The following is a 27301-nucleotide window of genomic DNA, read 5'->3' as shown; positions in this document are numbered from 1 at the left end:
AAATAAAAGAATTTAGTTTGGTTATATAATATTTCTAGTTGTCTACTCTAACAGAATTCCTACATCTTAGAATAACTAGAGCAGGGTTTCTCAACAGCAACACTCTTGACATTTTGATAATTTTTTTGCTGTGGGAGGCTGCCCTGAGAATTGTATGATGTGAAGAAGTATCCCAGTAGACCTGTAGCACTCCCCCAAACCAGGCTGTGACAACCAAAAATGTCTGACATTGCGAAATGTTCCCGTGGGGATAAAACTCCCTGCTTGAGAACCAGTTATGTAAAGGAAGGACTAATTCACTGGTCCTTACATTATTCACTCTCAAATATCAATTGTTTCCAAACTTGTTACAAGAGTTGACTTAAAAGATTAATGTCTCTAGAGACTGGCTAAGTACAGATATTTAGTGTCATTAGCTTTTTAAAAACATCTACAATAATAAAAGCAACATTATGGTTAAAAAAATCAAAGCGCATAATTTGTATTCTTGCCATCTTACTACCATACTAGGTTGAACTGTAGCAGTTCTTGTGAACAAAACCAAATATACATTCAGAAAATAGCTTTATTTGGAGTCTGAATTATAACAGAGAACAATAAATCTATACCATAAGGAACAAAGAGAAAGTTGGGTCCATAACATTCTGAAATTTTCAGCAAACACCTACTTCAAATTTTTTGAAGCTTTCTCTTGGGGAAAATCATTCGAATTAGAGTAATAAAATGAACACTCCTCTCTATATATATACCTAACATCCAGCTTCAGCACTCATCAACTCACGGTCAACTGTCAGTTTTAAAAGAATTTTTGTAAAGCTTCTATGATGTTTTTAATTAAAAAATATGGCTACTCTGTTTTTCCTAAATTAAATTCATAGCTTTCACTATCACCACTGCATTTGCCTTCATAATATTCTTTCACATTACAAAACTAGAATGCATTAAATTTTGGAAGTACAAGTTCAACATTGATATTTAGTAAGAATTTTAATAGTAAGAAAAAAGTACTCCGAATTTGTCTTGGATTTCTGAAGTAACTAGTTACATGACAACAAATTTATTCTTATTTAGTAGAGTTCTCAATAGCACTTACCTGTGACAAGTAAAAAATGTGTTTAACAAGCAAAGATGACCAAAACTAATGCTATTACTTTTTGCTACCTCTTAACCAAAAACACAAGTAATATCTCTGCAACTGTGTGGGCTATTCTTACTAATAGATCCTTATATCTGTTTCTCTATCGGTCTCATTGCTACCGCCAAGTCTGATCTCATAGGCAGCAGGGTCCCCCCATGACACCTCAACTATGCAGTGCCAAAGCCAAGGCCTCTAAAACACCTCCTATCACCTTGACATAGTCATACTGGCTTCCAGCTCCCTTGTAAGCCTGAGACCCATTCTCACATTTCCTTCATGGATCCAAGCACACACACAGGCCACAACAGATATCAAGAAGGTACTGTATATAAAGTACTTTGTTTTAGGGTTATCCATGCACTGTTGGGTCCCATTAACACAGATAATCGAGAGTTGACTGTACTACACAGCACTACCTCAGACAGCTGACCATCAGGGCGGAAAAACATCTGCAAACAGCTACAGTGGATTAACTCAACTAAGTTGGGTGGTTTCAAATATGACTCCATTTGTTTATTAGTAAGTTAATGTTTCAAACAAGCATTTAATTATTTAAATGAAATAGTTTTTATTCATCTCTCATAAAACAAATTAGTTACTACTAAATGATAATTTTCAGTCATTCATTTTTTAATAAAATAATATAAACTATACATAAGTTAATTTAAGAACTACATAAATCCTACTTCCTATGCATAATTACATATTGGTAACTTTTAGTAGGATTTCCTTAATTTAAAACTGAATTTTGGGGGCACCTGGGTGGCTCAGTTGGTTAAACACCTGCCTTTGGCTCAGGTCATGATCCCAGGGTCCTGGGATTGAGCCCTGTGTCGGGCTCCCTGCTCAGTGAGGAGCCTGCTTCTCCCTCTCCCTCTGCCACTCCCACCCACCTGGGTTCTCTCACTCTCTGTCAAAAAAATGGGTAAAAATCTTAAAAAAAAAAATCTTGAAGACGAAAGTATTAGAATAATTTATTTAATAAATAAAATAAATCTAGGGGCACCTGGGTGGCACAGCGGTTAAGCGTCTGCCTTCAGCTCAGGGCGTGATCCCGGCGTTATGGGATCGAGCCCCACATCAGGCTCCTCTGCTATGAGCCTGCTTCTTCCTCTCCNCCTCTGCTATGAGCCTGCTTCTTCCTCTCCCACTCCCCCTGCTTGTGTTCCCTCTCTCGCTGGCTGTCTCTATCTCTGTCAAATAAATAAATAAAATCATAAATAAATAAATAAATAAATAAAATAAATCTTTTTAAAAAACTGCCCTCCTTGGGGCACCTACCCGGCTGGCTCACTCAGTGGAGCATGATCTCAGGGTTGTGAGTGCGAGCCCCACAATGGGTGTAAGAGATTACTTAAAAATAAATATCTTAAAAAGATAAATAAAAAAATAATAAAATTGCCATCCTTAAAATACCTAAGGTAATCCACATCAAAAACCTATCCTAGGGGCACCTGGGTGGCACAGCGGTTAAGCGTCTGCCTTCGGCTCAGGGCATGATCCCGGCATTATGGGATTGAGCCCCACATCAGGCTCTTCCGCTATGAGCCTGCTTCTTCCTCTACCACTCCCTCTGCTTGTGTTCCCTCTCTCGCTGGCTGTCTCTATCTCTGTCGAATAAATAAATAAAATCTTTAAAAAAAAAAAAAAACCTATCCTAATACTTCTGATGGTGAGTGTGGTATAAATTAGTACACTACTTAATGCTATATTATCCATTTACTACAAAAAAAGTCTGATACTAAATATTCATAATCATTTCTATCTTGTTTTTCAAAACCTTTGACATTTAGAGAAGGAGTTATTACTTTGTTTTGTGGAACACAATACAACTATGTATGTTACTGATACATCTTCATGATACATAATTGGTAGCATCAATGGAATTCCCATCCTCAGATTTTAATTCAGAATAATTTAGAAAATAGTAGTTTCATCAGAGGGATAGAAAGTTGAGGTCGGGGGCGCCTGGGTGGCTCAGTCATTAAGTGTCTGCCTTCGGCTCAGGGCGTGATCCCAGGATTTTGAGATCGAGCCCCGCATCGGGCTCCTCTGCTGGAAGCCTGCTTCTCCCTCTCCCACTCCCTTTGCTTGTGTTCACTCTCTCACTGGCTGTCTCTCTCTCTGTCAAATAAATATATAAAATCCTTGAGAAAAAGAAAAGAAAAAGAGAAGAGAAAAGAAAAGAAAAAAAAAGAAAGTTGAGGTCAGTGGGGCAAAGACTGAGGTGAACAGCAAAGCCAGCAGAATAGAAAGAAAAAAAAAAGCAAATATAAATCAAGTTCATTTGTGAGAATCTCAAAAGAAAAATGAATTCAAAATGGAAGAAAGCTAAGAAATCATCTAATCAGTCCTACCATTTTACAGATGAGAAAACTGAAATTCAGGTAAGTCAAATGTCAGGCAAGTCAGCAGAAGAACCAAAGTAAAACCTAGATCCCTGATCCTCCCCACTCCCAAATCTATGGAGAAAAGAGCTAAAGCACAGGAGGCTGAAAAGTGATAAGGTTCTTACCTAGGAGACAGGAAAAAGACACTGATAAGGAACGAAGAAATCAAATATCTCAAGAGATCTAGTATCTCCTACTCCTCAACCACCCTACCAGACAACCCTTACAAAACAACTCTTGATACCTACCACCGTCCCAATAAACATGTGATGTTGTCTTTGACCTGACTGAGCCTCCATGTCTTTGCTTCTTCAACCCAATCTTCTCTCCAAATTCTCGGAACCTAATATTTTTGCTCAAATTGAAAAAAAATCTAGTCTTAAGATACTGAAAGAACTTCCTGGCTCCCTCTAAAAACATAGTATTTTTAATAAAGCATAAGAATAAAAAATATAAGTACCAAACATTTGGAAAAAAACTGAATTTTAGATTAAGGACTTGCAATCTACAGCTTACATGCCAAATCTGGTCTACAGACTGCTTTTATATCACCTACAAGCTAAAAATAGTTTTTTACATTTTTAAATAGTTGTTTAAAAACATACGGGGAGATGAATATGAGACTGATACCACATATCTGGCCCACAAAGCCTAAAATATTGACTCTGTCCCTTTACAGAAAAAGCCTACCAATCCTTGTATTTAGAGTATTTACTGAGTATTTGCTTTGTAAACAGAAAACGTTTTCTCAAACTATAAAATTATCTTTCAGTTTAAAGAGTATAAAATAGTTTTGATGTTCAATTGACTTTTAAAACAGGACTCTACCTGTACATTAAACATAATTGAAAATATTTCAATCCTTAAAGCAAATGGTAAAAAATATGTAATTTTTAAAAATTTACTGATTTCTTAGATATAGCTTCCATCATCCCATTTCTCCTATTCAGGCTCTCACCCAACATACTATTTTGTATAGACTTAACAGGTGTTGGACAGCTGCAGATCCCTCATCCATCCAAGAATTGTTCAACTCCAAATGAAGATGATTCAAAACAAATAAAAATAAAATTAAATAAATAAATAAATAATTTTAAAAAAGAAGATTCAGCATATTCAGGGCTCTGACTCAGGCCCCTGTTATTTCTGACCTACTAAATCTCTTATCCATTTATCGCTCCCATTTTTCACTTATTCCATTAAAATACTTTAAAAGATGGTACTAATTAGACCTATTAATTATATGCAGATTTATGTGCTACTCAAAAATAAAATGTTCTCATTAACTGAACTGATACATATAATTACAACTAAGGGTAGACTTATTCACCTTCCTCCTCAAGACTGCTACTCTTCTCTACCCAAGTAGTACAGAATTCTAATAAAAAAACATATGATTATTGGGGAACCTGGATGGCTCACTCAGTAGAGCATCTGACTCTTGATCTCAGGGTCATGAGTTCAATGGAGTCCCACACTGGGTATGCAGATTACTTTAAAAAAATAGATGATTATCTTTCACTGTCATTTGCTTGTCTTCTACCTTCAGTCTCTCCTATTTTCTCTTACAAACTAATAACAAGCTGTTCATCCTCTAAATTAGGAACTCTAATATATTAATTTTTCTTCTGCATTTGCACTTTTCTTCTCACTTTTGTTTTTGGGTCCTTTGCTAAGACTTCAATAATGCAGAAATTTTAAGACTTTCAAGTGTAAACTTCAAAATTCTCTATCAGATTAGCAATTTGTCAACATTCTTCCTATAGAAAACCAAGTTCATCTATTTCATCAATATTATTTCTTCTAAAGGGTCTATTCAGAATAAAATTTACCTCTCATTTATTTCATTAAAACTCACCAATTCAAAAAAAAAAAAAACCCCCAAACTCACAAATTCTTTGGGGGTTTTGTTTTTTACTTTAAGAGACACAGCAATACAACAAGCAACAAGTTATAAAAAATCTACAGAAGTTTATATGGGGGGAGGCACCTGGGTGGCTCAGTTGGTTAAGCATCTAACTCTTCTCTCAGCTCAGGTCTTGATCAGAGTTATGAGTTCAAAGCCCCGTGTTGGGCTCCACACTGTGCACGAAACCTACTTAAAAAAAAAAAGTTCAGGGGCGCCTGGGTGACTCAGGAATTTAAGCATCTCCCTTCAGCTCAAGTCATGATCCCAGGGTCCTGAGATTGAGCCCCACATCAGGTTCTCTGCTCAGAGGGGAGTCTGTTTCTCCCTCTGACCCTCCCCCATCTCGTGCTTGCCCTCTCTCTCTTTCTTACTCTTTCTCTCAAATAAACAAATAAAATCTTTAAAAAAAAAAAGTTTATATGGGATGTAAAGAAAACCTTACAGTGGCAAATTCATATTTAAGATTAAATTTAGTATTAAATAACAAGAAATCCCTCTAAGTTAGTCTGATGAACTTTCAAATAACAGAAATATTAGTGAGCCCTCCCATATCTGATTTGGTTATCTGGACTATATTTTATTTAATTACACAAGTTAAGGTTCAGACTTTGAAAAACTGTTGGATTAGTCAATTTCAGAAGAGTCCTGAACTCATAACATAAACAAAAAGAAAATATAATGTACATTTTTTATTATGCACATTTTAAAACCTGTTATTGCAGAAGAGTTCTAATCATTTAGGTATAAAAGAGTGTTGAATACTACATCAAGGGACGCCTGGGTGGCTCAGTTGGTTAAGCATCTAACTTTTAGCTCAGCTCAGGTCTTGATCAGAGTTATGAGTTCAAAGCCCCACACTGGGCTCCACACTGGGCATGGAGCCTATTTAAAAAAAAAAAAAAAAGGTTTAGGGGCGCCTGCGTGACTCAGGCAGTTAAGCATCTCCCTTCAACTCAGGTCATGATCCCAGGGTCCTGGAATCAAGCCCCACATCAGGTTCCTTACTCAGCAGGGAGCCTGCTTCTCCCTCTGCCTGCCACTCTCCCGCTTGTGCTCTCTGACAAATAAATAAAAAATCTTAAAAAAAAAAAATACTACCTAAAGTTACTCAAATAACAAGAGTACTAAACCAGAAAAGCTCCAAAGATCTCATGAAAGAGAAGCAGATCAAAACCTTTATCTTTTTAATGTTTTTTAAAATTCATTTTGCAATTACAAATTCACTTTTCACTGAAGTATTTAAATGGCTCCAAAATACAGAAATGGTTATAAAAGCAATAACATATACATGCAACATTATGCAGCCACTGAAAATGTTTATGAAGAGCTTATAACATCATGGGAAGATGTCTGTTACCATAGTAAGTTAAAAGAGTAAAATCCAAAATTCTATACATAATATAATCACAACTACATTTTAAAACTATTTAGAAAAAAGTATTGGAACAAAGTAAAGCAAAGTAGTAAAGGTAAAAAGTTTGAACAGTAGGAAAAGGGTTTTTTTTTCCATTTTATTCTTTTTGTATATATTAATGAGAATGGCTTTTAAAATGGAAAAAGTATAACATTAACTTTTTTAAGTCTCACATAAAGATAATTTTGTAAATTCATGTAGATTAATATTCCCATTATTGAGGTATGGTACCATCCTGGTAAACAAAAATCCTACCAAGAGAAAAAAAAATTTAAAGAAGTGATCAGGTTATCATATTAATATTTTTTTAAAAAGATAAAGAAACATGAAATTTGGTAAAAGTTGGCAGAAACCAAATTTCTACCTCAAGGCTGATTATTTTAATATGACTACTGAATTTTAATAGAAACCATTAAAATCTCCTTCCCTGTCAAAATCACAGAGAAGATAATCATTCCACAAAAAGAATAAAAAACAACCTGATACTGAATTTATAATTTTCCAAATCACACATGTGAGTTAAATCACAGAGTAAAGGCTGCCAGCGTTATAGAGAGAGCCTGTGTTTAAAAAATGTTCCTCATAGGCAAAATAGAAAAACAGTGTGGTCTCACTTGTGAAATATGATTGATTGAAGATTCCATCCTTCGTAGCTGGGATGCCTGAATATCCAGCATCTGTAGGACATTGTTGGCCAAGGTATTTATCAGATAGGCAACACTTGCTAAGGACTGGGTGGTGTAGGCTTTGGTTTCTTCTAGAGCTCGCTGCTTATCTGCTGACTAAGGGGGAAAAAAAATCATTAATTTTTTAAAGATAACCCAGCCTATCAATCTACTCTACAAGAACACTAATCAAAACCACTGTTTCTGAATCAACACACACTAGTTGAAAAGGTTCTGCATGTTAATTATCAGTATCATGTAAACCCAACAACTACTGATTGAGTTGACTAATATTTTCATGTTGAATAGGTACCTCTTTGTATAGATACAAATAAAATCCTATAGCCATTATTTAAAAAATGAGATCCACTGGATATTTTGAGCAATGGCAGCAAGTATATAGCTTCTCAAGATTACTGTTTGGAAAGGCAGCACTGATTTGAATATATAAATTCTGGCATCCATTTTTCTACTTGCCTGAATTTGTCCTTTCCTTCCACTCTGAGTGTGAAATGTGTCTATAATGTAATATCTCATTAAAATAATAATAAGACAATTATAATAAGTAAAAATGACAAAGTAAATAAAAATGGGTAATAATCATGGTAAATAATGAGAAATTAAAATAAAAACAACTAAAGGAGCACCTGGGTGGCTTAGTACGTTGGGAGCCCTCCTCTTGATTTTGGCTTGGATCATGGTCTCAGGGTCGTGGGGTCGAGCCCCATGCTGGGCTCCACGCTCAGTGCTCAGTCCGCTTGAGAGCCTCTCCCTCTGCCCCTCCCCCACTCCCTCCTCTGCACTAATAAATAAAATAAATCTTTTAAAAAAATAAAATAATCTTGGGGCGCCTGGGTGGCACAGCGGTTAAGCATCTGCCTTCGGCTCAGGGCGTGATCCCGGCGTTATGGGATCGAGCCCATCAGGCTCCTCCGCTATGAGACCGCTTCTTCCTCTCCCACTCCCCCTGCTTGTGTTCCCTCTCTCGCTGGCTGTCTCTATCTCTGTCGAATAAATAAATAAAATCTTTTAACAATAAATAAATAAATAATCAATCAATCAATCAAAGGAACTTTTCTTCTCAAGCATTTTAAGTGTTACAACTCTATGAGACATAAATTACTAAGTATCAAAACAGGGTACACAGTAAAAAGTGGTTACTTCATTATTTCCAAGGTCCCAAAGCAAAACAATGGTAAAGATACATATTCTATGCTGCTAAATGCAGACACCATCTTGTCCTAGTTCTAGAGAAAGAATGTGCTCCAGTAGAAAGTACACAAGCCTCTGAAACAGAAACCTTTTATTTTCATGTAATCTCTATTTACTACAACATATCAATTTGGACAAGAGTAACAATTTCTCAATTTCCTCAGTGACAAAGCAGAAGAAATAAACCTCTATATCAACCATTCTAAGTAGTGTGAACACCAAATAAGATAATGAATGTAAAAACACTTTCTAAAACTACAAATGGTTCTATGTAACAACTGCCATTATCTCTTTGAGTGGTCATTAACTGTTCAAAGTCCACTATGTTCCACTAGCCTCTCCTATACAGCATAGGAGTCAAAATTAACAACCCTAGGTATGTGTTTCCAGGGAGAGCAAAGTTCTTTTGAAGAAGTAGCAGTCAACAAAATAATCAAATGATACCCAATTTAACTTTCAAAGAGTTAAGGATATCTACATTAGCTTTTTTTTTCTTTTCTATTCTAATCCTTAGTTTTCACTCTCTGCAATACTTGAATTAACAGAGTTGATACCAAATTTGGCCGAAGATAAAGACTTTTTAAAAAACACTACAGGGGTGCCTAGGTGGCTCAGACAGTTAAGCATCTGCCTTCAGCTCAGGTCATGATCGCAGGGTCCTGGGATCGAGCCCTGCATCCGGCTCCCACTCCGTGGAGAGCCGGCTTCTCCCTCTCCCTCTGCCTGCAGCTCCCTCTGCTTGTGCTCTATCAAATAAATAAAAACAACAACAACAACAACACTATAAAGACTTCTAGATTCTGGTTGTTCATGGAAGGAGCTTGGAAATCACCATTCCATCCTAACAAGTAAAAAGCTCAACACAATGAAAAAAATCAACACCTTTTCTTGGATTCATGGTAAAAGCAGCAAGTCATTAACACTTTTCAGACATTACTCTAAATCAGAGTATTTGCTATAAGAATAATTCAAAATTAGGAGCGCCTGGGTGGCTCAGTCGTTAAGCATCTGCCTTCAGTTCAGGGAGTGATCCCGGCGTTCTGGGATCGAGCCCCACATCAGGCTCCTCTGCTAGGAGCCTGCTTCTTCCTGTCCCACTCCCCCTGCTTGTGTTCCCTCTCTCGCTGGCTGTCTCTATCTCTGTCAAATAAATAAATAAAATCTTTAAAAGAAAAAAAAGAATAATTCAAAATTAAAAGAATTTATTTTATAATATACTTCTTCAAAGGATCAAGAGGATAGATATTTGGATAAATATAATTATTTTCAATGCATCATTTTTTATACTGATAGTATTTGAGATTTTTTGAAAAGCAAATATTATCACTTCATGCTCTGCCTTTGTTCCTAGTCTATATGTGAAATCATGTAGCTGACTGATGCTGCAGCAAAGCTATGAAAGGCCCTTTTATATTAAATAGGCTTTGTGTATATCTACTTTTCTATAGAAGATTGAGGACCCTGTAATGTAAAATGTATGAAGAAAACCTAAATAGAGATGCTGTTTGTGGGTGATATAAAATTGACATAAATCAACATAAAGTATGTATTCAGGGCATTATTCTGCTGCTGCAACATAAAGTATGTATTCAAGGCATCATTGAAGTAAGACAAAGGAACTCTGAATTGTATAAACATACTGCTGTATTGATTGCTCTTTAGGAAAAAAAGCTGGCAATACATTAAAATCCTGATGTATCTTCCTAATGGCAATTATGTCATAAAGTCATGAATATACACAAGTCGTGAATATCAACTGATGAGATTGAAACAAACAAAAATCTTCACAGATATCAAAGAATAGCTAACTCTTTCCTAAAAGGGCATATATACATTTATTGTACATCCATGTTTACTAAATAATTGGCCTCAGTCTTGAAAATCAAAGAAAGCACAACTCTCAGATCACTGTATGAGAAGAAGAAGAATGCTTCTTGATTGCCTTGTAATCTGTTTTTTGACCAGGGAGCACATAGCGGATTTTGAAGTGCATTATTTGGACTGTGAACTTAATATATTTTATTTAATAAAACTATACGGTTTCTAATGTATTAAATGAAAAAAATTATTCCTGGAACCCTTTGAGAGGAGAGGACACAGATGACACGATTGCCTATATAGAAATCCAAAAGACCTGACGAAAAAACTCTTAGAGCTAATAAGAGATTACAACAAGGTGGCAGGATTCAAGGTTAATATACAAGTCAATTGCTTTCTAGCAGTAAGCAAGTGAAATTTGACATTAAAAACACAATACCATTTACATTAATAATCAAAAATATAAAACACTTAAGTATATATCTAATAAAATATGTGCAAGATTGGGGTGCCTGGGTGGCTCAGTTGGTTAAGCATTTGCCTTTGGCTTGGGTCATGGTCTCAGGGTCCTGGGATCGAGCCCCACATTGGGCTCCATGCTCAGCAGGGAGTCTGCTCCTGCCTCTCCCTCCCCCCTCATGCTCTTGCACTCTCTTTTTCTCTCTCTCAAATAAAAAAAAATTGTTTTAAAGATGTGCAAGATCTATATGAGGAACATGGCAAAACTCTGATAACAAAATCAAAGAACTAAATAAATGGAAAAACAGTCCATGTATGGATTGGAAGACTCAATATTGTCAAGATGTCCATTCTTCCTAAACTGAAAGGCAATCCCAACCAAAATACCAGCAAACTATTTTGTGTATATCAACAAACTGATTCTAAAATGTATAAGGGGAGGCAAAAGACATAGAATAGGCAATACAATATTGAAGGAGAACAACAAAGCTGGAAGACTAACACCACTCAAGATTTACTCCAGACCTATAGTAATCAAGACAGGGTGGTACTGGTAAAAGAATGGACAAAAAAGTTCCATGGAACAGAATAGAGAGCCTGGAAATAGACCCATATAAATATAGTCAATTGATCTTTAACAAAAGAACAAAGGTAATACAATAGAGCAAAGATAGTCTTTTCAACAAATGATGCTGGAAAAACTGGACACCTAAATGCAAAAAAAAAAAAAAAAAGTATCTAGATACAGAATTTATACTCTTCACAAAAACTAACTCAAAATGGATTACAGATGTAAAAGTAAACTGCAAAATATGAAACTCCTAGAACACAACATAGGAGAAACTCCTAGAATGTAACACCCATATCTGGGTGACCTTGGGTATGGCAATAACTTTTTAGATATAAAATCAAAGGCATGGGGGCGCCTGGGTGGCTCAGTCGTTAAGTGTCTGCCTTTGGCTCAGGTCATGATCCCAGGGTCGGGCTCCCTGCTCAGCAGGAAGCCTGCTTCTCCCTCTCCCACATCTCCTACTTGTGTTTCCTCTCTCACTGTGTCTCTGTCAAGTAAATAAAATCTTAAAAAAACAAAGTAAAATAAAAATCAAAGGCATGACCCATGAAAGAAATAATTGATAAGCTAGACTTCATTAAAATTAAAAACCTCTACTCTGCAAAAGACAACATCAAGAGAAATAAGACAAGTCACACAGTGGAAGAAGATATCCACAAAAGACACATCTGATAAAGGACTGCTATCCAAAATATACATACAACTCTTAAAAATCAAAAATAGGGGAAAAATTCAATTAAAATATGGGCCAAAGACATTCACAAACACATCATAGAAGATATACAGATGGCAACTAAGCACATGAAAAGATGCCCATCATATGCCATCAGGGAATGCAAAATGGTACAGCCACTTTGGAAGACAGGTTGGCAGTTTCCAACAAAACTAAACATATCCTTACCAGATGATCCAGTAATCCAACTCCTTGGAATGTACAAAAAGGAGATGGAAACTTATGGGTACACAAAACTCTATACACAAATGTTTACAGTAGCTCTATTCGTAACTGCCAAAACTTGGAAACAATCCAAGTCTGTCCTTCAGGAGGTAAATGAATAAAAACTGTGGTATATCATACAATGGAATACTACTCAGCACTAAAAAGAGTTATCAAGTCATAAAAAGACATGGAGGAACCTTACATGCATATTACTAAATGAAAAAAGATGCATCTGAAAAGGCTACATACTGTATGATTCCAACAATATGACATTCTAGAAAAGGCAAGACTATGAAGACAGTAAAAAGATCAGTGGTGGCCAGGGGCTGGTCAGGGGAGGGATGAACAGGTGGAACACAGGGAATTTTTAGAGCAGTGAAAATACTCTGTATGCCTCCATAATGGATATGTGTCATTATACATTTGTCAAAACCCACAAGATGTAAAGCACCAAGAGTGAACCCTAAAGTAAACTATGTACTTTGGGTGATAATGATGTGTCAACATAGGTTCATCAATTATAACAAATGTATCAATCTGGTGGGGGGGGTTGAAATCTCTATACCTTCTTCTCAATTTTACTCTGGATCTGAAACTGCTCTAAAAAAATAAAGTCTTAAAAACAAACAAAATACATACATTCCAGGATTTTATTACCAGCTACTTCCAAGACAGGCATATTTATGTCAAATTTCACAAACGTTGATGCAAACAAAAGATGTATAAATTGAAACAGACTCTTAACTATAGAGAACAAACTGATACCTCCGGGAGGCAGGTTGGGGGGATGGGTGAAATAGGTGAAGGGGATTAAGAGCACACTTAACATGAAGAGCACTGAGCAATGTATAGACAGAACTGCTGAATCACTACATTGTACACCTGAAGCTAATACAACACTGCATGTTTACTATACTAGAATTAAAATTTAAGACTTATTTTTTAGATTTTATTTGAGAGGGAGAACGAGAAAGCGCAGGAGCAAAGGGAGGGAAAGAGGGAGAGGGAGAAAGAGATGCAGACTCTCTGCTGGGCGTGGAGCTGGACATAGAACTTGATCCCAGAACCCTGTGATCATGACCTGAGCCAAAGTCAGATGCTTAACCAAATGAGCCACCCAGGCACCCCTAAAATTAAAAACTTAATAAACTTTTTTAAAGATGTAAAAATTATACTGTCATTAATATTTATTTAAAAGTAGATTTATGCTTATAAATTATACCATAAACTGAAATTTATTTTTAAGAATTTAACATGGATACCTTACAGTTAAAGGTAACAAAACTCCAAGTCTTCTATTCTAGCTAACATTTATCAAAATTTTTCACACTATGCCTAAGCAGGTTACTCAAACAAGAGCCATGGATTGTAGGATTTTTAATGTATCAGATTGCACCTATTTAAGAACAACTATGAGTGATACCAAATCACTCTTTCCCAAATGGAAGTTCATGGATATTCTCTGAGAACCAGATCTAATAATTCTTTTGTATATTTTTTACTTTCATAATAATCTATTTACAAAATTTTAAAATTCACACATTAATATCACATAATATTACCAAATAACTAGAAACAAAATTCAGCATTGCTTTGAGATTCAATTGTGTTAGGCCCAAGTCATCCTACTATAATTACAAAGCAAATTAACGAGACAAAAGAGGCAAACTTAATATATAAATAACACATTCATACCAAATGATGACCAAATATACATTACACTGTAGTGTACAAACAAATGAAAGTTTGTTGTTTTTTTTTTTTTAAGAGGGCTTCCAAATGCTTAAAGAACTTGGAGACTTAGGGGTGCCTGGGGGGCTCAGTCGTTAAGCATCTGCCTTCGGCCCAGGGCGTGATCCCAGGGTCCTGGGATCGAGCCCCGGGCTCCCTGCTTTGCTTCTTCCTCTACCACTCCCCCTGCTTGGGTTCCTTCTCTCACTGGCTGTCTCTCTCTGTCAAATAAGTAACTAAAATCTTTAAAAAAGAAGGAAGAAGAACTTAATTCACTCCAAGGAACCACCATAGGGCAAGTCCACCATAAACTCTCAAAAGGTTCAGTAAACCCACCACCATATTCAAATTTCAAGGAAAACTGAGTTTTGGCAAAATATCACCCATGACATTACTGTTTCTGACTTATTTTTATTCATTTAGCTTTGTTTTGTTTATAAATTTACTACACATTTATACTTACAAGAGAGCTGTAATCGTTAGTGGTTTATATCTAATTTTATGTTTGAACATTAAATAACATTAGCATAAAAATTAAATGTACTTTTCAAACTAAGTTAACACAGGCAGTCAGATTTCCTTCTTTCCATTTAAAAGGGTTTGTCCTTGTGATCAAAAGACAACATGGTACTGGCACAAAAACAGACACATGGACCAATGGAACAGAATAGAGAACCCAGAAATGGACCCTTGGCTCTTTGGGCAACTAATCTTTGATAAAGCAGGAAAAAACATCGGTGGAAAAGACAGTCTCTTCAATAAATGGTGCTGGGAAAATTAGACAGCTACATGCAAAAGAATGAAACTTGACCACTCTCTCACACCATACACAAAGATAAACTCCAAATGGATGAAAGACCTCGATGTGAGACAGGAATCCACCAAAATCCTAGAGGAGAACATGGGCAGCAACCTCTACGACATCGGCCACAGCAACCTTTTTCATGACACATCTCCAAAGGCAAGAGAAACAAAAGATAAAATGAACTTGTGGGAGTTCATCAAGATAAAAAGCTTCTGCACAACCAAGGAAACAGCCAAAAAAAACTAAGAGGCAGCCCATGGAATGGGAGAATATATTTGCAAATGACACTACAGATAAAAGTCTGGTATCTAAGATCTACAAAGAACTTCTCAAACTCAATACACAAGAAACAAATCATAAAATGGGCAGAAGATATGAACAGACACTTTTCCAATGAAGACATACAAATGGCTAACAGACACATGAAAAAATGTTCAAAATCATTAGCCATCAGGGAAATTCAAATCAATTCAAATCAAAACTGCACTGAGATACCACCTTACGCCAGTTAGAATGGCAAAAATTGACAAGGCAAGAAACAACAATTGTTGTAGGGAATGCAAGTTGGTACAGCCACTCTGGAAAACAGTGTGGAGGTCCCTTAGAAAGTTAAAAACTGAGCTACCCTATGATCCAGCAATTGCACTACTGGGTATTTACCCCAAAGATACAGACATAGTGAAGAGAAGGGCCATATGCCCCCCAATGTTCATACCAGCATTGTCCACAATAGCTAAATCATGGAAGGAGCCGAGATGCCCTTCAACAGATGACTGGATTAAGAAGATGTGGTCCATATAGGGGCGCGTGGGTGGCACAGCAGTTAAGGGTCTGCCTTCGGCTCAGGGCGTGATCCCAGCATTGTGGGATCGAGCCCCACATCGGGCTCTTCTGCTATGAGCCTGCTTCTTCCTCTCCCACTCCCCCTGCTTGTGTTCCCTCTCTTGCTGGCTGTCTCTATCTCTGTCAAATTAATAAATAAAATCTTTATATAAAAAAAAGATGTGGTCCATATATACAATGGAATATTACTCAGCTATCAAAAAGAACGATTTCTCAACATTTGCTGCAACATGGATGGCACTGGAGGAGATAATGCTAAGTGAAATAAGTCAAGCAGAGAAAGACAATTATCATATGGTTTCTCTCATCTATGGAACATAAGAACTAGGAAGATTGGTAGGAGAAGAAAGAGATAAAGAAAGGGGGGGTAATCAGAAGGGGGAATGAAGCATGAGAGACTAAGGACTCTGAGAAACAAACTGAGGGCTTCAGAAGGGAGGGGGGTGTGGGAATGGAATAGGCTGGTGATGGAGTAAGGAGGGCACGTATTCCATGGTGCACTGGGTGTTATATGCAACTAATGAATCATCGAACTTTACATCAAAAACCAGGGATGTACTGCATTGTGACTAACATAATAAAAAAATTATAATTAATAAATAAATAAATAAATAAATAAATAAATGGGTTTGTCCTTGGGGCACCTAGGTTCCTCAGTCAGTTGAGCTCCAACTCTTGGTTTCCACTTGGGTCATGATATCAGGGTTGCGGAACAGAGCCCTGCATCAGGCTCTGCTCTTGTTGCAGAGTCTGCTTGAGATTCTCTCTTCCTCTCCTTGTGCCCCTCCCCCCCAACGTTCTCTCTCAAATAAATAAATAAATCTTTTTTTAAGAAAAGGGTAAATAAATAAAATCAATAGACAGACAGACAGACAGGTTTGTCCTTTACTCAAGTATAAGAATTACTATGTCAGTTCTGAGGTGCCAGGGTGGCTCCATCAGTTAATCGCCCAGCTCTTGATTTCAGCTCAGGTCATGATCTCAGGGTACTGAGATTGAGCCCCACATCAGGCTCCACATCTGGGCATGGAGCCAGCTTAGGATTTTCTCTCCCTCTTCCTTTGCCCCTCCCCCCAGCTCATGCTCTTGATCTCTAAAATGGGTGAATAAAATCTTTAAAAAAAAAAAAAAGAAAAGAATTACTATGTCAATTCATATGTAAATATGAAAAAAGAATGCAAATATAGTCCTGTAAACATTAAGGTAATAGCACCAGAACACATGTAGACTAAGGGAGATAAATACCTTTTTCTTGGTCCTACAGAATAAGATTACATTCAATGAACTAGAAATAATTCATTAATCTGTGATACTCATTCTTGTACAAAATTCACAGACAGCTTAGCAACTATTTTCATTAACAGAAGAGGCAAAAATCTTGGGGCACCTGGGTGGCTCAGTCAGTAGGGGGTCCAACGTTTGGTTCCTGCTCAGTCATGGTCTCATGGATCATTAGATCAAGCCCAGTGTCCATCTCTGCACTCAAGGGGGAGCCTGCTTGAAGATTCTCTCCCTCTGTCCCTCCCCCCAACTGAGGCTCTCTTGCTCTCGCATGCCCTCTCTCCCTCTCTCTCTCAAATAAATAAATCTTTAAATAGAAGAGGCAAAAATCTGGTTCCCATAAACTGTGTGAAAAAAAATAACAAAAAATGACGTACAGAAGTAAATGCTGAGTATGAATACTACAGTGAAGGAGAGCTGTGTGGCCACTGTTACCAAAAAAAAAAAGTTCAATGTAACATATCTACCATATATATAAGACATGGAGCTCAGAGCTGAAGAATTTTAAAACACTGTATCTGCTCTCAAGGATCTATTACGGGAGAAGATTCACATAAATTACTAAAGTAAATTAAACAAGGTGAATAAAAACAAAGAAGTACAGTGAAATAAGGATAATATGATAGATAGTATGAGGAAAATGGCAGGTTGAAAACAATGTCAATTATGTCAAATGCCTAGACAGATTTTTAACCAAGAAAAAAATTTGAATTAACATAAATACACAGTTGATTCAAAAAAATAAAAGTAATTCCCACAGATTACCTGTATTATATGTTATCTTTTTAATCAGGTAAACCATTTTATGACAAGCCTTAGATAAGTGTGTAAAAAGAACTCTATTCCCTATTAATCTTCAAATAACAACATCAGGATACTTTTACATCATTATTACTTTGCACTAATAACCAAAACAGGTTCACAACTGGGATATGAGTTAATTTTTTCATAAGATAAACATCCTATATATAAACAACTCTATATGAACAACCATATATATTTTTTCTCCTTAATTTGTAAAAAGCTTATTCTGTCTTGGCTTCTAAGTCATGAGATTATAATACTGGAATCAGAACTTATTCAAAAACCCAAAATTTTTACTTAGCTATTAATTCTACCCGCAACCTATTTCCAATGGGCATATTTGAGAGCGAAACCATCCTTACCATCTTCTCTATCAAATCCTCCACCACCTGATTTGAATGTTAAGAACATTCATTTTCAAACATATAGCTACCCCTCCAATCCTTCAATATAGCAATTCTGGAACCATTTCAGCATATGACCAACTAACAATATTTTGATACACCTGAGCCTGACACTATCAACCAATATTCTCTGCCTTCATCAGGCCATAACTTACCCTAAAAACATACCTCTATTCAAGGGTTTCACTATTTTAGCCTATATAAATTCCACTACATTTATAGCTCTAAATCTTAGAAAAATAATCAAATATGAAAGAAGGCACAGACAAGGGTGTTCACTGATACAGTGAATGGCAAAAGAGAAAACACAAGACTGATTAACAATACCTTTATATACATTCAGATAGTAATAAAAATAGTGCTGCTATGTATTACTGAGACGGAAATATAGCTACAAAATAATTAAGTGCAAAAGAGCTGGTTACAAAGCAACTTTAACACAACTATCCTAATTCTGTAGGTGCCTGTGTGTAAGTAAATATGAACGCAAGAAAAAAGTCAGAAAAAAATAAGCCCCACAATGTTAACATAAGTTTTCTCTGAATATTAGCAATACAATTTATTTAGGTCTTTTAATAAAGATTTTTTTATACGGTCCATTTTTTTTTTTTTTTTTTACTTCAGGCAAGTATTACTAGGCATGTCAGAAAAAAATAAAGCTATTAGTTTTTTTTTAACTGTAATGCATGCATTAATATAGAAGAACAGAAAATCAAGTGTTCTGTCCTAGCCAGTCTAAGGAATATTTTTAAGGCATAAAAGTTCCAAAACAATTTTTTAAAATATTTCTGAAATGTATTTTACATTTGTACGCTTACTGAAACAGTTATTTTGGGCTCAAAGTTTTTTTCTTGTTATTTCTAAATTCAAAATGAAGTTTTAAAGGGTTGAGGTTGCTGCACATCTACAGTATGGATAGATAAGTCAATCCAAGGACATTAAGGTTTTACAAGAACCTAGTATAACAAGAGCTGATATTCTAAGTTTGAGATTTTTGTGCTCACTTCAGCAGCATATCTACTAAGTTTGACATTTTCCCCCCATAAAGTGTTCAATAAAGACTAGAATAAATGTAGACAGACACTATTTCAGTAAAACTGATATCAAAATTTCTACTTTAGCTTTAACCTAGAAGCTTATTAATGACAAAAGAAGCTAAAATATCTTATTTCATGTAGAAGAAACAGTTAACAGCACCTATTGTTTTGCAGGTCCTAAGCATCAAGGTCTGATAAGTAAATACCTGTGACTATACAACTTTCGCTATAAATTTATTTAACTATTGACTATATTATGGTTATAGGTCATGCACTAAAGGCAATATGACACTTCAACCCAGCTATTTAATATTCCTACTTAAGTGAGATTAAGTTACTGAAAAAAGAAAAAAATCACTTAGATAAGAGAAAAATTATCACAGGTTTATAGAAAAACATAATGAATACTCTGGTAAATACAGAGTCCCATGAAAAACAGACTCTTACACAGAATAGTAACCTGGCAGTGTTAATCCTTCCAACCTTGCTATCTCTTTACTTCCCCTCACGATACCAATTACTTTCTACATGGAGATGTTCCCAAAAATTGTCTTCAAACTATTCTCTTCTTGCTGTACTTTCACTCCTTAAAGAAACTTCATTCCTTCTTCAGCTATCAATTCCAAACACAGAATTTTAAAATCGATTTACAGCTTACTTTACATCTCTCCCAAACCCATATTTTTGTTTACATGGGGTATCTCATCTTGCATATTGTAAAAGCCCAAGGTATCGCTAACTCATCACCTTCCCCAAAATCACTTACTCCTGATTCTGTTCATAACATCATTACTCCATCATCTAAGATACTTTCCAACTCTCTGTATCCTACACTATATCAATTGCCAAGATACTTATATTCTAACTATGCCTTACATTCTTTTAGTTCCGCTGCCTACATTCTATGCCAGGCCCTCCTTATATCTTGCTAGTACTACTTATACTAGTTCCCAGGTCAGTTGTAGTATCTTACAATCTGAAGATTGTCCTGAAGATTCATCTTCCTAAAACAGTTCTGAAGTCCCTACAACTTTCTCCTACCTACTTCTATATAAACTCCTCTACTTAATACTTACAGCCTCCCTTAATATGGCCTTGAATTTGTCTCCCATTCCGCCCTACTAGGACCTTAGATTACAGTTTAATGAGATTTATGGTTCTCAAAATACAGATCATCACTTCTTACCTTTGTGCCTTTGCTTATTTACTTCACCAGTAACCCATCAACTTCACCAACCTATCCCTGCCTTTTCAAGGAAACCACACCTGATTGTGATATTCAGTATTTTTAATTGAGAATTCCCACCGCATTTTATCAGATTTACAGCACAAATTTTATAATAAATGTGCATGTTTCATTGGCCCAAACTCCCACAGCCCCAAGTGTAAGCCCTTGAGGGTAAGCACTATGCCTTACATATCTTCTCATCACATTACACACAGAAGTTACATTTTGTTTATTGAACTGTATCTACCTTAAGGTTCCAGAGAATCATGGTTACTTCAATCACCCAATGGAAGTGGAGGTGGAATAGGAGAAGAAGTGATAAAAGGGAGATTTCCTGGATTTCCAGAAGGTTTGGCACCATCCAGGCTATGCATGGTTATTGTGTACCCCTAAGAAGAAAATTTAAACTTACTTCTCAATTTGATGTTCTGTGATTGGTACTTGGAAATAAAAAGAATAAGAACTTTATACCCTCTAGAACTGCTCAAAACGGTAGTATCATCACCACTAGTTTCCTACCATTATTTACCTTTCCTTTCTACATCTACTAAATAGAATCACAGATTTGGCAGTTATATAAATGTATAGATAATGGGCAGGGGGCAGGAAGAGAATGACAATATTTAGGGAGAAATGAGTGAGAACATGCAGTAGAGAATTCTCCTCGACATACAACACCCTTGAGATCTATTGTCTCTTTCTTTTTCCAAGCACTAAATCTCTTGCCTAGTCCAGTATATTACACTACCTGGAAAACATACAATTGTTTTTGTTCTGACTACAACCAGATTAGGTAAAGTATAGGTACTTAGTTCTCAGTAAATGTTAGCCCATCTAAGGTATTAAACAATTCCCTCTAGACCCTCCCTGATTTAATTCCATCAGTTTGTTTCAATAAACTCTTATTCACTGAACACATATTACATGATACATATCCCACTATGCAGTAGGATATCAAAATGAATCCATGTTCTCTGCATTCAAGAATTTTCTAGTCCTGGGGCACCTGGGTGGCTCAGTCAGTTACACATCTGACTCTTGGTTTTGGCTCAGGTCATGATCTCAGGGTCATGGGACTGAGCCCCACGACAGGCTCCACACTCAGCATGGAGTCTGCTTGTCCCTCTCCCTCTGCCCTTCCCCCCACTCACTCTCTCACTTTCTCTCTCTCTCCCCCCCAACAGATAAATAAAATTTTCAACAACAAAAAAAGTTTCAGCCCCATACAGAGAAAGACAAACAAACAGAAAATATCAATGCAAAATGTTCAAGGATATGAAGGATATCCAAGTAGGACCCTATCTTAGATGACCATCCAAGTAGAGTCTCAAGAATGGAATTAGTACTGCCAAGCAGGGATGAGAGAAGTTACTCCAAGCAGAGGAAACAGCCTAAACAAGGACAAAGGGGTATGAAAAAGATTCCTTGGTTCAGAAAACATGTAGTTCAGTATTATTAACCTATTATTAGTTCACTACCACTCCTGCATTAAAACTGAAATGTGCTGGAATTTAAGACTGAAATGTGCTGAAATTTCCTTCTCATCAAGCTGTTAAGAAATTAAAATATCACACATGTGGGGACACCCGGGTGGCTCAAACACCCAACTCTTGATTTCAGCTGAGGTTGTGACCTCCAGGTCGTGGGATCCAGCCCTGCATCAGGCTCTCACAAGCACAGAGTCTACTCCTCTCCCTCTCCTTCTGCCCCTCCCCCTTCTCGTACTCTATCTCTCTCTAAAAATAAATAAAATCTTAAAAAACATATCACACATGTAGTTAAACTAGTTAGGACAAGGCAGAGTCACAGCATCTGACTCAATAATGGGGCTAAGGGGAGTATTCTTAAAATACCTATTTACTGAGCTTTCAATTCTGCATTCCAACAAATCTCATAACTAAAACCAAATTTTAAAGAAAGACCCCATCACTAAATTTCACTGAAATTCCAGTAATACCTTCTAAAACATATGACAATCATTACATGCAAATGGAGAGTTTTGCCAAAGGACCATGCAAAGCATTAGAAATATACACTTATTATGCCTTCATAATTATTCAACTATTAATTTCTATGATGCCTATGAAAGAATACATTCATGCTTTGCTTTCAGATTCCTGGATGGAGAAAGCAGTCTAAAAAAAAAAAAAAAAAACCAAAAATAACAGTACGACATTCAAATTAGAATGAGTCATACATGTCATAGTGAAAAATAGTAAAACATAATTAGATAAACATGGGCAATTTACCAAAAAAAGAACACAAGACAGATATGAACATGGGAAAACATTCAGCTACACAAATGATGGGGGGAAGGAAGAATGACAAAAACAAAGCACCATTTTTATCAAGTAATTAACAAGAAAAAAAAGTTTTAAAAAACATACCCACAACTGTTTTAAATTTGCTTTGTGATTATCTCGTTCTGGCAGATGAAGAAAGAGAACTCTCAAGGATGCCAAATACTCTTAAAGCTAAAGTAATAATGAACTTGTCAGCATATACTTATGGTAAAATGTGCTACATTCTAATGATGTTATATTTTCCTAAATTAAGAATAGGGTAGCACTAAAAAATAAGCCTCTATTTAGAAATAACAAAAAAGGGGAACAACCTACATGTGCAAAAATAAATTAAGCAAACCTATTATGCAGTCATTAAAAATGTTAGTATGTTGTTGCATATTATGTAATATTTATACTTGTTATTGCATTGTTACATATTACTTCATATTTTCTTTAATCATGGAAAAATCTATAAATGGCTACAAAGAAAATATATAGTATGCATTTAATTATGTAAAAACGCATAGGGCAAGAATGGGGAAAAGGGAAAATTCACATCAGTTAAAATGTTAGGGTAATGGAAGAGTAACTTTTTTAAAACATTTTTAAATGTCATATGTACACTAAGCAAACACAGATTTTTAAAGGTGACAGATGACATTAAAAGCACAGGCAACAAAAGAAAAAACAGATAAAATGGACTTCATCAAAATTAAAAACTTGTGCAAAGGACCCTATCAAGACAGTGAAAAGATAATACACAGAATAGGAGAAAATATTTGCAAATCATATAGTTGATAAGGGATCAATAGTCAGAATATATAAAGAACTACAACTCAACAACAAAAAAACAAGCAACCCAATTAAAAAATGAGTAAAAACACTTGACAGAGATTTCCCCAAAGACATACAAATGGCCAAAAAATACATGAAAACATGCTCAACATCGTATCATTAGAAAAATGCAAATCAAAACCACCTGTTACTACTCCATACACATTTAGAATGGCTATTACATAAAAAAAAAAAAAGAAAAGAAAAGAAAAGAAAAAAAACAACAAAAAAAAAAACCCCAGAAAATAACAAATGTTGGCAGGGAAGCAAAGAAATTGGAACCCCTGCGCACTGCAGGTAGAAATGTAAAATGGTGCGGAAACTGTGGAAAACAGTTTGGCAGTTTCTCAAAGAGTTAAACATAGAATTACTATATGATCCAGCAATCCCACTTCCAGGTACATACCCAAAAGATTTGAAGCAAGTATTGAAAAAGATATTTGTACACCAATGTCCACAGCAGCATTACTTACAATAGTGAAGAGATAGAAACAACCTAAATGTCCCTCCACAGATGAATGGATAAATAAAGTCTGGTGGTTACAAACAAAGGGATATAATTAAACCTAAAAAGAAATTAAATTCTGGTACATGCCACAACATGGATGAACCTTGAAAACATAACATTAAGTGAAATAAGCAAGACATGAAAGAACAATGTTATGATTCCACTTATATAAAGTACCTAGAATAGGCATATTCATCCAGATAAATTATAGTAGAGGTACCAGGGGCTAAGAAGAGAGGAGAGTGGGAAACTACTGTTTAATGGGTACAGAGTTTCTGTTTGGGATAATGAAAAAGTTCTGGAGATGGACAGTGGTAATGGTTGTACAACACTGTGAATGTACTTGATGACACTGACTCGCACACTTAAAACGTGGTTAAAATGGTTAATTGTATGATATGTATATTTATCACAATAAAAACCACTAAACAAAAAAAAATGTGATAGAATGATAATCTCTTAAGGGCACAATATATACGTATTTTTAAACACATATCCTTTAGGTTAGATAATGGGATCAATTGAGAAGGAACTTTGTGAATTCACGGTATATTTGGTTTTATCAATTTTTTAAAACTTTAAAATTGGAACTTTCAAAGTCATTTTCAGACCTCTGGATCAATGCCACCCCAAAGTATAATCCAGTATAGTCCCACTCTAAAATCAAACTAAAGATATTCATTTTTTTGAGACTACATTTTAGAATTTTTCTTCTACAAAATATAGTCACTGCTCCTTTTAAATTTTTTTTCAGTTAGAATTAAAATATACCTATATCCCCAAAATATAGCCATTACTAAGGTCTTTCTTTAGCTACAGGGAAAGGGTGTTTAGTAACAATGAACTCACCAGCATGAATACACTTCCCGTATCAACAAACAGTGACTGATTTCTTCTATTTCTGATAATAAAATCAGCAAAAACTACTTTTACTTCCTAGTGAAGCTTTACCATTATGGTGTTAGCACTGTACTTAGCCACAATACATCAAGAAAATACTGAAGTAGACACAAATGGCTTACTACACATGTACACATATCATCTACAAGACAGAGCTCAAATCAAAATTGACAAAGAAGTCTTTGCTATCTCAAAAGCTAAGAATTTCACAATCACATGTAAGATCTCACCTCCACGATTACAATTTATCACTAGTCTCTAAGGACATAAGGCTAAATCCTTAAGTCTGTTCTCACTTACGCATTAGTAGAATCATGTTGAATCTGAGTTGTCTCTAAGAAAGTCAAAAGGAAGTGGGAACCTATTTGGGACAGATAACAAGAAATTTAGAAGAAAATGGAAAATATGCAGTATTTAAAAGCATAGAAATGCAGAGCATTCCTGTATCCCCAACACTGCCTAGAAACAGTGTGCAATACAAAGCAGGTGCCAAAAAATAGTTAAAGTGAAAAAATGAATGAGATATAAAGAGAAGAGATGATGATTAGGAACCATCCTTCAGAACCCAACCTTCAGAGACTGGATAATGAGAAAGTAAAGAATCTGTAAATGAAAAATGAGGTAGAACACTAGAGACTGCAGTGTCGTAGAAACCAAGAGAAGAAACTATTTCAAGAAGGAAGACATGGTCAATGCTACTGAGAAATCAGGAAAGATGAGGTCAGAAAAGCATCCAGTGAATGGCTGTGGCAATATGGAATCATTTGATGAATTTGAAAAAAATGCATTTTTGTTTAATAGTACTGTAGAAACCAGATTACAATGAATGGTAAGAATAAAGGACGCAGGATGCTTGGGCGGTTCAGTCGGTTAAGCACTGCCTTCAGCTCAGGTCATGATCCCAGGGTCCTGGGATCGAGTCCCACATTGGGCTCCCTACTCAGCGGGGAGCCTGCTTCTCCCTCTGCCTGCTGCTCCCTCTGCTTGTGCTCACACTCTCTCTGACAAATAAATAAATAAAATCGTTTAAAAAAAAAAGGAATATAGGAAGCACAGGTAGATAAGTCTTTGAAAAATGTCTTCATATAGGGAATTAAAGAAATGGGATCAGAGCTGGAAGAGAATACAGGGCTGAAAAATAGTTTAAGATGGGAGAAGATAGAGTATGTTTCCATGCTGATATAAACGTTCCAATGGGACAGGGGCAGTTGAAGAGGCAAGAGAGTTAAAGCAAAATATTTGAGAAAGAGTTCAAATGGACCAACTGGTCTTTGACTGAAGGAGGACAGTTCTTTTAACAGAAAAGAGAAGAAGGAGAAAGTTTCTGCAGGTAAAAGGTTTACAGATTTTAAGGTGGAAATATGAAGGAGATTTATAGTGGTTTTAATCTTTGAAGTATGAGGCAGGGTAATCACGAAGACAGGTTTTGGATATAAGAAGAGACAGATGAGGATAAGACAGAATTATCACAGAGATCTATCACAGGAAAATTAAATGAGATCATGCATGCCAAAAATTTAGCACAGAACTCGGCACAAGGCAAGAGCTCAAAAAATGACAGCCCCTTTTATGTTATCTGATCTTTAGATGGAGAAAATCTGCTAGATACAAAGAAAGCAATGGTCAAAAACACAACCATGATCTCCAAAAGTGTTGTATCACAAAATGTTGTGAATTATAAAATTAAGTTTCAAAATGGAAACAAACAAAAATCTATACCCAATAGAGTGAAAGACATAAATTTAAAAACAAATTTGAAATAGAAAATTTAAAACTTCAACCCTGTAAAAGACAGTTACATTGAAAAAATAAGTCACAAACTGAGAAAAAAATATGTACAAAACACACATTTGATAAAAGACTGGCATCTAAAATATACAGGGAACTCTTAAAACTCAAGAATGGGTAGGAGCACCTGGCTGGCTTAGTTGGTAGAACATGTGACTCTGGATCTCAGGGTCATGAGTTCAAGCCCCAGCTAGGTGTAGGGCCTACAAAATAAACAAAGAAACAAAACCCTCAAGAGTAAGTAAGCAATCAAACTTTAAAAAAAAAAAAAAAAAAAAAAAAAGGATCACAGGCACCTGTGTTACTCAGTCGGTTGAGTGTCTCTTGGTTTTGGCTC

At 35.9% G+C, this 27301-nt stretch overlaps 1 protein-coding gene across 43 annotated transcripts in view; it reads right to left on the bottom strand.

Moving 5' to 3' along the window:
* The window catches only part of ABI2 (abl interactor 2), a 130966-nt gene that overhangs the window by 61306 nt on the left and 42359 nt on the right, over positions 1–27301 (bottom strand). For 34 of the 43 annotated variants that reach the window (XM_034655025.1, XM_019799562.2, XM_034655024.1 and 31 more), the window contains exon 2: positions 7466–7633. The exons of the other annotated variants lie outside the window; for them this stretch is intronic. In XM_034655025.1, coding sequence (XP_034510916.1) covers positions 7466–7633 — 168 coding nt within the window. The remainder of the gene's footprint in view (positions 1–7465; positions 7634–27301) is intronic. 43 annotated transcript variants of the gene reach the window in all.

This window comes from Ailuropoda melanoleuca, chromosome 2 (genome assembly GCF_002007445.2).
Source record: "Ailuropoda melanoleuca isolate Jingjing chromosome 2, ASM200744v2, whole genome shotgun sequence".
Taxonomy (NCBI): domain Eukaryota; kingdom Metazoa; phylum Chordata; class Mammalia; order Carnivora; family Ursidae; genus Ailuropoda; species Ailuropoda melanoleuca.
This window is presented reverse-complemented; position numbering and strand designations above follow the sequence as displayed.